Source organism: Anabrus simplex, chromosome 5 (assembly GCF_040414725.1).
Source record: "Anabrus simplex isolate iqAnaSimp1 chromosome 5, ASM4041472v1, whole genome shotgun sequence".
Taxonomy (NCBI): domain Eukaryota; kingdom Metazoa; phylum Arthropoda; class Insecta; order Orthoptera; family Tettigoniidae; genus Anabrus; species Anabrus simplex.
The window spans coordinates 229522826-229535091 of NC_090269.1; the positions used below are offsets into that span (position 1 = coordinate 229522826).

Here is a 12266-nt window from a genome sequence, read left to right on the forward strand (position 1 = left end):
CAAGACCGGGGCCGCTATCTCACCGTCAGACGGCTCCTCAATTCTAATCACATAGGCTGAGTGGACCTTGAACCAGCCCTCAGGTCCAGGTAATAATCCCTAACCTGGCCGAGAATCGAACCCAGGGCCTCCGGGTAAGAGGCAGGCATGCTACCCCTACAGCACGGGGCCAGCTTTTAAAATATATACTCTTCTAAAATTACGATGTGCGGAATATTTGTGTATATATGGTATATATAGGTACACCCCTTCCCTGCGAACCATGTGGCCTTGCCGCGGTGGGGAGGCTTGTGCGTCCCAATGAAGCAGACAGCCGAGCCGCAGGTGCAGCCATGTTGGATGGTTATCTGTTGAGAGACCAGACTAATGAATGGTTCATTGAAAGTGGGGTAGCAGTCTTTCGGAAGCTGCAAGGCCGGCAGTCTAGATGATCGACTGATATGGCCTTGTAATAATACTCAGTATGGCTTAGCTGTGTTGATACTGCTACACGGCTGAAAGCAACGGGAAACTACAGCCGTAACTAACTCCCGAGGACATGCAGCTCTCTCTGTATGAATGATGTACAGATGATGGCTTCCTACCGGGTGAAATATTCCGGACGTAAACTAGTCCCCAATTCGGATCTCCGGGTTGGGACTACGTGAGAGGAGGCGATCATCAGGAAGATAGATACTGACATTCTGCAAGTCGGAGCATGGAATGTTAGAAGTTTGAACCGTTGTGGTAGGTTAGAGAATCTGAAAAGGGAGATGGATATACTAACCTTACAGTAGATGTAGTTGGTGTAAGTGAAGTCCGTTAGCAGAAAGAACAGGATTTTTGGTCAGGTGACTCCCGAATTATCAACACAAAATCAAACAGAGGAAATGCAGGAGTTAGTTTAATAATGAGTAAGAAAATAGGGCGGCAGGTAAGCTGCTATGACCAGCATAGTGAAATAATTATTGTAGTCAAGATAAACACCAAACCAATACCCACCACAATAGTGGAGGTCTATATTTGCCTACTAGTTCAGAGGATGATGAGGAAATCGAAAAAAATATATGAAGAGATAGAAGATTCAATACTATATGTAAAAGGTGACAAGAATCTAATTGTGATGGGAGACTGGAATGCAGTGGTAGGCCAAGGAAGAGAAGGTAGCACAGTAGGAGAATTCGGATTGGGACAAAGGAACGAAAGAGGAAGTTGGCTGGTTGAATTCTGCACTGATCATAATTTAGTCCTTGAAAATACTTGGTTCAAACACCACAAATGATGACTGTATACATGGACGAGACCTGGAGACACTGGAAGGTATCAAATAGATTTCATTATGATTAGGCAGAGATTCAGAAACCAGCTGTTGGTTTGCAAAACTTTCCCAGGAGCAGAAGTGGACTCTGACCACAACTTGTTGGACATGAAATGCCATCTGAAGTTGAAGAAATTGGAGAAAGGAAGGAATGCAACTAGGTGGGATCTAGACAAGTTGAAAGAAAAGAGTGTGAGGGACTGTTTCAAGGAACATGTTGCATAAGGACTAAATGAAAATGAAGTCTGTAGGGCTGCTGAAGAAATGTTAGGAAGGATGAAAAGATCAACTAAGAATCAGTGGATAACTCAGGAGACACTAGACCTGATTGATGAACGACAAAAATACAAGAATGCTAGAAATGAAAAGGGCAGAAAAGAATTCAGGCGATTAAAGAATGAATTGGATAGAAAGTGCAGGGTAGCTAAGGAAAAATGGCTGAAGAATTGCAAGGATGTCGAAGGTTGTACGGTCCTATGAAAGGTAGATGCTGCATGCAGGAAAATCAACGAAACCTTTGGAGAAAGGAAATCTAGGTGTATGAATATTAAGAGCTCAGATGGAAAGCCACTTCTAGGGAAAGAAGACAAAGCAGAAAGATGGCAGAAACACATCCAACAGTTGTATCAAGGTAAAGATGTAGATGATTTGGTTCTGAAACAAGAAGAGGCTGTCATGTTGATGGAATGGGAGACCCAATTTTGAGGTCAGAGCTTGACAGAGCTGTGAGTGACCTAAATAGGAACAAGGCACCTGGAAGTGATGATATTCCCTCTAAATTACTGACTGCCTTAGGAGAAACCAGCATCACAAAGTTATTCCATTTAGTGTGTAAGATGTATGAGACAGTAGAAGTGACATCCGATTTTCGGCAGAATGTTGTAATACGTATTCCTAAGAAAGCCGGTGCTGACAAGTGTGAAAACTACTGCACCATTAGTTTAGTATCTCAAGCCTTCAAAATGTTAAGACTTATTATTTACAGAAGAATGGAAAGCCAAGTTGAAGCTGAGTTGGGAGAAGATCAATTTGGCTTCAGAAGAAATGTAGTAACAGGTGAAGCAATCCTGACTTTACGTCTGATCTTAGAGGATCGAATTAAGAAGGACAAACCCACGCACATGGCGTTCATAGATCTAGAAAAGGCATTCGATAATGTTGATCAGACCAAGCTATTAGAGATTTTGAAGGTGATTGGGATCAGATACCGAGAACAAAGAATGATCTATAATCTGTATGAAAATCAGTCTGCAGTGATAAGAATCGAGGGCTTTGAAAAAGAAGCAGCAATCCTAGAATGAGTGAGGCAAGACTGCAGCTTGTTCCCCCCCCCTCCTTTAAAATTGTTTAAATAGCACAGGCAGTAAAGGAAATCAAGGAAAAATTTGGAAAGGGAATCACAATCCAAGGAGAAGAAATCAAAACCTTGAGATTTGCCGATGATATTGTTAATTTATCTGAGACTGCAGAACATCTTGAGAAGTTGCTGAATGGTATGGACGAAGTCTTAGGTAAGGAAATTTGGAAAGGGAATCACAATCCAAGGAGAAGAAATCAAAACCTTGAGATTTGCCGATGATATTGTTATTTTATCTGAGACTGCAGAACATCTCGAGAAGTTGCTGAATGGTATGGACGAAGTCTTGGGTAAGGAGTACAAGATGAAAATAAGTAAGTCTAAAACAAAAGTAATAGAGTGCAGTCGAACGAAGGCAAGTGATGCAGGAAATATTAGATTAGAAAATGAAGTCTTAAAGGAAGTCGATGAATACTGTTACTTGGGTAGTAAAATAACTAACTATGGCAGAAGTAAGGAAGTCATAAAACGCAAACTAGCACAAGCAAGGAAGAGCTTTCTTAAGAAAAGAAATTTGCCCACTTCAAACATTGATATAGGAATTAGAAAGATGTTTCTGAAGACCTTCATCTGGAGCGTGGCATTGCATGGAAATGAAACATGGACGATAACTAGTTCAGAAAGAAAGAGAATAGAAGCTTTTGAAATGTGGTGTTACAGAAGAATGTTGAAGATGAGATGGATAGATCGAATCACGAATGAAGAGATAATGAATGGAATTGGTGAGAGGAGATCGATTTGGCTAAATTTACAAGTAACTAATCTCATTTTGTTCAGTATTGAAGATACAATAAGTAAAATTCTTTCTTGAATAAAATTACTGTGTCCACCAATTCAATACAATTATATTTTGTAGTGATTAAATTCTACATGAAATATAAACACTAGTATCCTACATCTGCTCTAATCTGCTTGTCATATTCATACCTTGGTCTACCCCTACCATTCTAACCACCTACACTTCCTTCAAAACCCAACTGAACAAGTCCTGGGTGTTAGCACAGGATAGGGTGGCATGGACAGCTGCATCAAACCAGTCCATGGACTGATGACTCAAACAACAACATAGGTACACCATCACAAATGAAAGTGCAGCATTGTTTTATTATTCATTCATCATTATGGCCATACAGAGGACATGTTTGCACAATTTACCTGTCTTTCTATTCATCAGACTTGTGCCTCTATTCTTACATTCCCACCAAAAGTCTTTATTTCTCCTTTCTTGCTCATCCACCAAGATGTTTTCGTGGCTTTGTATTGTTTCTCGGATCCTTTCTGAAATTTTCTTCCTAAAGACTGATGTTTGCTGTTTCGCTTCTTCTTTGGCACCTATTTCTTCTACATTATTGCGCAGAGAACTGAATTTTACCAAGCGAGTTGGCCGTGCGGTTAGAGGCGGGCAGTTATGAGCTTGCATCCGGGAGATAGCGGGTTCGAACCCTGCTGTCGGCAGCTCTGAAGATGGTTTTCCGTTATTTCCTATCTTCGCACTAGGCAAATGCTGTGGGTGTTTGTTAATTAAGGCACGGCCACTTCTTTCCCACTCCTAGGCCTTTGCTATCCCAACGTCGCCATAAGACCTATCTGTGTCGGTGTGACATAAAGCAAATTGCAGAACTGAATTTTCCATTTCTCTTGCAGTTTCAGTATCTTGTAGATCAGCAACTTCTCCAGTTTCAACCTCTTCAAGTGTCTGCAGATAATCAGGTACTCTCTTATCCCCCTTGTTATTTTTTAATTCATACAGCTTCTCATTTGGCCTCAAGCAGAAGGTGTGGCATTTCTTTAGCAAGTTCTTTGAACCCAAACTTTTTCTAGTAACAGACATATCTTGCTATGGTGAAGATGCATTGTTTCCCAAATATACAGGATGTAAGAGAGAGGTATAGGGCAACATTTCAAGACTGAAATGATCATATATATCTAGAGAAGACAAATTGGTTTTATCAACATGGATCTGAAAATGTTTCATTTATCACATAGCCATTGTCATCATGCTGACTATTAATTGCATCTAGCTTAAGCTAACAGACCACATTCCTCTAAAGAAAAAAACTGAAAACATGTGTAAGATATTAATTTATGCTAGAAAACAATTGTGGTATTATACTTGAACGTGTGGTCATTTCAGGTGAAGTAAGTGATATTACATACCATGCAAGTCACCAAGGGCGCCCATACCCGAGGGCAAGGTGGAGACGCCCCCCCCCCCCCCCAGCTCTCAGGGAAAGGCAAAAATCTAGTCTAGTCAGGTGTTTTTCTGTCAAGAAAATGATTTAAAAGTCAGTATTACGTAGAAGCGGTAGTACCGTTCCCCACCAACAGGCAGGGAACACCGTGGGTCATTCTACCACAGAATGCAAGTCGCCATTTATCTTCCAAAATATTAAAAATACTACGTACCCCCAGGTGTGCCCCCTCCCTACAAGCTGTCATATGGGTGCTGAAGCAAGTCACTATCATCCTTCTCACATTTTATTACACCTTGTAAACTATGAAGAAGGAAAATGAATAGGATTCAGATTCACAGCTTAGCTTTTATTTTCTTAAACCACTTTGTTTCATTTAAATTCCAACAGTAGTGAGCATTTATATAGTTATCATCAGCACTATCATTCTGCATACATACATACACACACACCACACACACATACATACATACATACATACATACATACATACATACATACATACATACATACATACATACATACATAGGGTGGTTCAAAACTACTGAACTGGGTATATGAGCATTAGAGGATTAATCATACTGATAAATAATTTGAAAAAGTCATTCGATACCTTGCACCGTTGTAATTTTATGAGCTGCTGAAGATAGCCAATCAGATCACTTCGCGGGCGAATTCAATTGAGTTTTGCGTGGCAGTCACTAAATATGCACATTACTTGAGAACGGCTTGAGACCCATGCCCAGAAATCTGCATCAAACACGAACACATCATGGGTTTCAGCCAGTGTCATAGTAGCGCACTTGCTATGGCGCAATCCTGTCAGCTCAGAGGTCTGTATTCAAACCCCTCTCGCAGCCAAAATTTTATTTTTCGATCAGTGTTCTCATGCCATACAGATTTAGCAACACCGACTCACAAAGCCAATTTGAATTCACCTGCAAAGTGACCTGATTTGTTCATTTCTGCAGCTGATAAAATGACAGTGGTGCGAGATATCCAATTATTTATCAGTATGACCAAACCTCTAACACTCTCATACCCGGTTCACGTTGTTTCTGACCACCCTGTATAAGCGCACATTACATGCTCTTTGATCAAGGCTACATACTGTATTTTGCAATATATTTATCTTGCAAGACTTTTCTTGAACGAGATTAAGAGATGAAGACATCAAATCAGAATATCATTTCTCTCTGTAATATACTTTTTCTCAATTGTATTGTCTTGTCTTTGTAAACTGATGGTCCATTCTATACTGTCTGTATTCTAATTTGATCAATATTTTCTTAATCCATCACATCACATCTGCCCCAGTGTATAAGTAGAATTCCAACCTTCATGTTCATAAATTTATATGTACCTTTTCATTGCAAACATTCTTATCAGTTTCATATCTATTCATTTATTTTGTATACTGACATACTGTGTAGCATAGCCAAATTGAATCCAACACAGTGTAGTTTTTGGTTTTTAGATATACACTATTTATTACTACAAATACATAATACAAAGATTGGTACCAGATGCTGGCTAGGTTAGAACAAAATAGAATATAAAACTCTGAAAAAAATACCGAACAAACAACACTACTCAAGGAGTTTAAGAGTTCGTGAATCACTGGGTGCCAGAACAGTTTACTGGAATTTAAGGCATCTTCATCATTTTCATTCATTTTCATTTCCCTTTGTCCAAATATTGCCAGGATGGAGTGTTGATGGCACTTCTCCACCACTCCTCTTCAGTAATTGTATTCCAGTGCAGTCTTCTTTTTCTTATACTGTTCTTGAGAGAATCCATCCATCTTGCTCTGGATCTCCCTCTTGTCCTCTTTACTCCTATCTTAGCCTCAAACACTTGTTTTGGTATCCTTTCCTCCTCTATCCTTACAACACGTCCAAACCATCTCAATTTATTCTTCTCCATGCTATCACTCAGTTAATTTATTTTGTACTAGCAGTTATCCGCAGCGCTTTACTCGCATGGATTTCATAATGTGTTAAAAGTAATCGTTCTTTGATACTGTACTAAGACATTATCTGAAAATCCCTAAAGAATAAATGCTCACCGAAAAATTGAGTTTCACTTACCCCAGCCACTCTTTGTAAATTACATTTGTGATATTGCCTTTTGGGGCTAAGATGACCATGCGACATAGAACTGTACATATGAGAAACAATCTTCTCTCAAGTAAAAAAGAACATGTTTCTTTATTTTTAAAAGAGATTCCAAATACCTAATTCCATGTCTGTAACATCTTCAGTTTTTGAGATGTAAGTATCCCCATAAAAATAATTCAGCCCCCTTATCTGTCCTTCCCCCAATCTTCATCCCACGTAAGTGGATTTCCGAAAACAAAACAAAAATACATATTCCATTATTTTTAAAGAAGATTCCAAATACCAATTTTCACATCTGTAACATGTTATGTTTTTGACATATACTGTAGATATACCAGTACTCATTTTAAAAATTCACCCGCTTTTTCAGTTCTTTTCACCCCATAAATGGATTTTCTGAAAACAAAAAATAATTGTTTCTTTATTTTTAAAGGAGATGCCAAAAAAGAAATTTTCACATTGGTTACATCTTTAGTTTTTGAGATATAACTATCCTCATAAAAGGAATTAAACGTTTTCACTTCTTTCCACCCCTCTCCCCCTTAAGTGAACTTCTTTCCGAAAACAATAAATATGTGTTTCTTTAAAGGAGATTCAAAATACCAAATTTCACATCTAAGTTTCCTCATAAACAGAATTCAAATCCTTTACTTATTTTCGCCCCCCCTTCCCTTAAGTCGACTTTCCGAAAACAAACCAATTCTTACGTCTGCAATATAGTTTTTTTAAGATATACGTATCCTCATACAAATAATTCCACTAATTTTTCAATTCTTTCACCCCCACTTAAGTGGATTTTCCAAAAACGAAAGAATACGTGTTCCTTTATTTTTAAACGAGATTCCGAATAACAATTTACATGTCTGTAACATCTTCAATTTTGGAGACGTAAGTATCCTCAGACAAAGAATTCAACTAATTTTTCAATTACTTCACCCCCCATTAAGTGGATTTTCTGAAAACAAAGAAATACATGCAATTTTATTTTTAAAGGAGGCTTCAAATACCAATTTACACCAGTGTAACATCTTCAGTTTTTGAGATATCACTATCCTAATAAAAATAATTCAATCCCCTTTTCAGTCCTTTTAACACCCCCCCCCCCTCCCAAGTGTTTTTTTGAAAAAAATGGATGTTTCCTTATTTTCAAAAGAGATTAAAAATACCAATTTTTGCATCTGTATAAATTTATGAAATGTTCTGCAGATATTCTCATTTTAAAAACTGACCCCCTTTTTCAGTTCCCCTTAAGTGGATTTCACAAAAATAAATGATCTATGTTTCTTTACTTTTACAGGAGATTCCAAATACGAATTTTCACGTCTGTAACAATTTAAGTTTCTGAGATAATTATACTGTAGATATAATTTTTTTTAAATTCACCCCCTTTGTCACTCCTGTTCACGCCCCATTAATTGAATTTTCCTAAAACAAAAACATACAAATTTCTTCATTTTTGAAGGAGATTCCAAATACCAAATTTCATGTCTGTAACATCTTCAGTTTTTAGTTTTGGCTCGGTGATGATGAGTCAGTCAGTCAGTCAGTCAGTCAGTCAGTCAGTGCATTATTATACATATATAAGTTTAGATTATTATTCCATCTATTATTTTGTCACAGTTCTTCTCAGCGATCCTGAAAACTATGGATCAACACTAATATTGGTCTTTTTCGATAATCTAGAATCCTTGATTTAACATTGCCATGGTTACGGCGGATCACTTCTTCAGATGATTCCTAGAGTCGGGGTACTGAGGTGCCAATATCTCGAAAACGGTTGGTTTTAGGGCCTTAAAATGTGATTTTTGGGTCCCATAGGGACATAACGAGGTTTGTTCCTTGCATTGCAAGGCTTCAAATGAGCTCTGTCTAGTCCTTGTATGAGAGATTCGATATTTTGCCTTTATTAGCCTGTTGTGATGTGCCAAAGGGCCTAAATCTAGGGAATGGTGAGGACTTAAATGTCAAACCACTTCCATAATGCTCTCAGGAGCAATAAGAACAAAGTATGAAATTTTCAGCGAAATCGGTGCAGTAGTTTCTGAGTCTATAGAATACGAACATTCATTTTTATATATAAGATACCGACATATTTTGCAGCATAACCAAACTGAATCCCAACACAGTTTACTGGAATTTAAGGCATAGGAAGAACAAAGTAGGAACACACAATATGACAAACACAATGATAGGTGACCATCAGAAGAGGGAGCAGTGGAAAGAGATAGCAAAAACAAACATGAAAACACACAAAGACAATCTCCACATCCTTTTGCACCCTGACATCTTCAAAAAGGCGGAATCTCTGCTCTTCATACATTTCTCCTCTCAACCCCGAACAAGTTTGTTTCTGCTTTCCAACTTCATCAGGACTGCAATCTAGAAACTAGTTCATTGGAGACTGACAGGAGATGGACACTGAGGTGCTGGAATTGATAAGGAGAGGCCTCCTTATTTGAAAAGAGCAGTATGCAGAAAAGTGTAAGACTGTTCTTGTGTATTCCCACGTACTCTCTTCTCTTTCCTCTTCTTAGTCGTGTTCCTGTCTTTCTCTATATGCCTTGTATTTGTCACTTTGTTCCTTTCCATCATGAATGGAATTTTAGTGTGTTTAAATGTGAATTGGATAAAAGCCATACTTTTCAGTGTCAACTTGCTGAAAATGAATAAATTGTGTTTCAGTGACTGGAAATTTTTTACATTCTCAAAGAACTTCTGATGTTCTGGTATTGTAGTCAGTAAGACTCCTTGAATGCATCCAACTTCTGCCGTACAACAGAATCATTCTGGTAACTAAAAGCTGTAGAGTCTGCAAAATACAGAGTCACCACTGAGAACTCTCATATTAGAATTATTTCAACTTATCTCACAATGCATACATTTTTAGATTTTAAAAAGGAAGAAGTGAAACCATATGTATTAATACTGATATATGTTTAACTCCCTGTCAGTCATTAGAGGAGTAGAACTATGTCCTGTAAAGAAATCAGTGATAGTTCTCTGACATTTCATTACTCTGACATGCCAAGCAACCGTTTAGGATTCCACTCCACAGCTATAAGCAAATGAGGCAAATGTCTAAACCAACTACACTATGCAGCTGATCAAATTTTTTATATTCAGCAAATTGAACTGTTGAACCATCCTATTATGAAAGCTATAGCTACTCCACGAGTATATTGTTTACGCAGAGTATAAAAGAACCCACTGCAAACACCCAACAAGAAGCCAAAAAATAATCCCCAGTTACCAAGTTATTTTATTAATTTGCATTAAATCACCTAATATTATTCAAGATTAACAAATTATATTAGAACCTATTTTGTTAGTATCGTCGCCATAAGACCTATCTGTGTCGGTGCGACGTAAAGCCCCTAGCAAAAAAAAAAAAAAAAAAAAAAAAAATTTTGTTAGTAATTTAGGATTATAATGTTATAGCATAGCACAACTTGCTGTGAGAGGTGCGTAAGTTTATTGCAGTACAACTGGAAAGTGCGTTTCAAAGCATCATCATAATGTGCTGTGTATTTCTGAGTTATGACCACTCACCATGTTGTATAGTTTACGAGGAGATAAACAATGAATATCACCAGATCCTCCCACACAAACCTGAAATAATAGATCAAAACAAAATAGTAGCAGAAGTGTACAGAGATACTGTGATCCCCATGATAAAACATTAGAGAATGGAGCATGTACCCACATTCACAGCAAGTAAGCTGCACATCAAAAACCAATCAAGGAGGACTGAGACTGATGAGGAGATGTGTAAAGATGTACAATTTGTCCTTGTTCTTTTTTTATTTTAATATTTTATTGTCCAACCGTTGGAAAGAGGGAAAATCCACATTACGTCAATGTAGAGGGAACAGCGGAAAGGAAAGGCCAATTCTGACATCACTGCTCACTCTTCACCAAGGCAGCCACAGCTCGAATCTTGATCAAATCATCTTATATTTTTAAAATTAAAAATCATGTTTCTGTACTTTGGATTTCATGTAAAAACTATAGGTTTCCTTGTAACTCAAATAAGTTCATTACAAATCCACAGCAAGCATATGGGAAGTTTACAATGACCATTTAGTACAACGTATAGCAACACCATGAAAGTGCAAAGAAAACTTCATAAATCTTAAATACCATGCTTGGATGTAGGCCTTGTCCAGGACTGTGAAATATTTCATAATGAAAGAATAAAAACAATGTTAACAGTCACTTTGAATTTTATTAAACAATTCACTTCACAACACGTTTTACTTGATACACAATTGTTTCCAAAGGACATGTTACATTTAAGAGTGGGAGCTATGTACATTATAAATGTACTATACCTGTGTAGGGTCAACTACAGGGTGATTAATTTAAAAGTTCAGAGTGGAGTGCCAAGGATTAGGCGCGCTGGGAAGCGGAGACAGCGAGGGCAGTGCCAGCAATGACAAGCAGGCATAGTCGGCTCAAAGAAGCGGCATGATTACGCCTATAGAAATTAAACGAAACTGAACTAACCGGCTACATAGATGCTCAGGATAAGTAAGTAAATGAATAAAATAAATAAATAAATAAATCAACTGGGAAATTAAACTGAACTCACCAGTATTTACAGACGATGCTGAAAGTGATCTCCTTCAGCTGCAATGCAAGCTTCACATCTTATAATGAAATTTCGAAACACACTTTGTAGTTCATGGACACCGATAGAACGCACAATGTTCCTAATTTCAATTTTTAATTCCTCTGCAGTTCGAGGATTATTCCTGTAAATGTTTCCTTTAAGATTTCCCCATAGATAAAAATCACATGTGCTTAAATCAGGCGAACGAGGGGGCCAAAAGCCTTTACTGAAGATCTGATTATCATCGAACACTTCCCGTAACCATCACATAGAGCTACACGCCGTATCGGCCATTGCACTATCCTGCTGGAAATAGCCGTCCCTTTGCTCTTCTTCAGTCAGTTCAGCAAAAAATGGTTCCAGAATGTTGTGAATCTAATGGTCAGAAGTAATCGTGTCCTGAAAAAATATCGGACCAATAATTCGTTGGGCACTGATAGCGCACCATACACCCACCTTCACATCGTGCAGAGGTCTCGGCCGTAAAATGTGCGGGTTGTCTGTATCCGAGACTCTATTGTTCTGTGAATCAACATATCCACTCAAATGAAACCAGGCTTCGTGGCTCATAAAAAGAAAGTTCGGATCCACAATACCGTCGTTGACACTATTCATTAGCCAATTGCAAAATCGTATTCTTGCACTGAAATCTGTAGGCAGTATGTTATGGACTGAATGAATCCGATAA

General features: G+C 38.0%; 1 protein-coding gene across 3 annotated transcripts in view; it reads right to left on the reverse strand.

Moving 5' to 3' along the window:
* LOC136873924 (multiple PDZ domain protein) overlaps positions 1-12266 on the reverse strand; it is a 2156217-nt gene that overhangs the window by 2094413 nt on the left and 49538 nt on the right. For 2 of the 3 annotated variants that reach the window (XM_067147286.2, XM_067147285.2), the window contains exon 8: positions 10516-10575. The exons of the other annotated variant lie outside the window; for it this stretch is intronic. In XM_067147286.2, coding sequence (XP_067003387.2) covers positions 10516-10575 — 60 coding nt within the window. The remainder of the gene's footprint in view (positions 1-10515; positions 10576-12266) is intronic. 3 annotated transcript variants of the gene reach the window in all.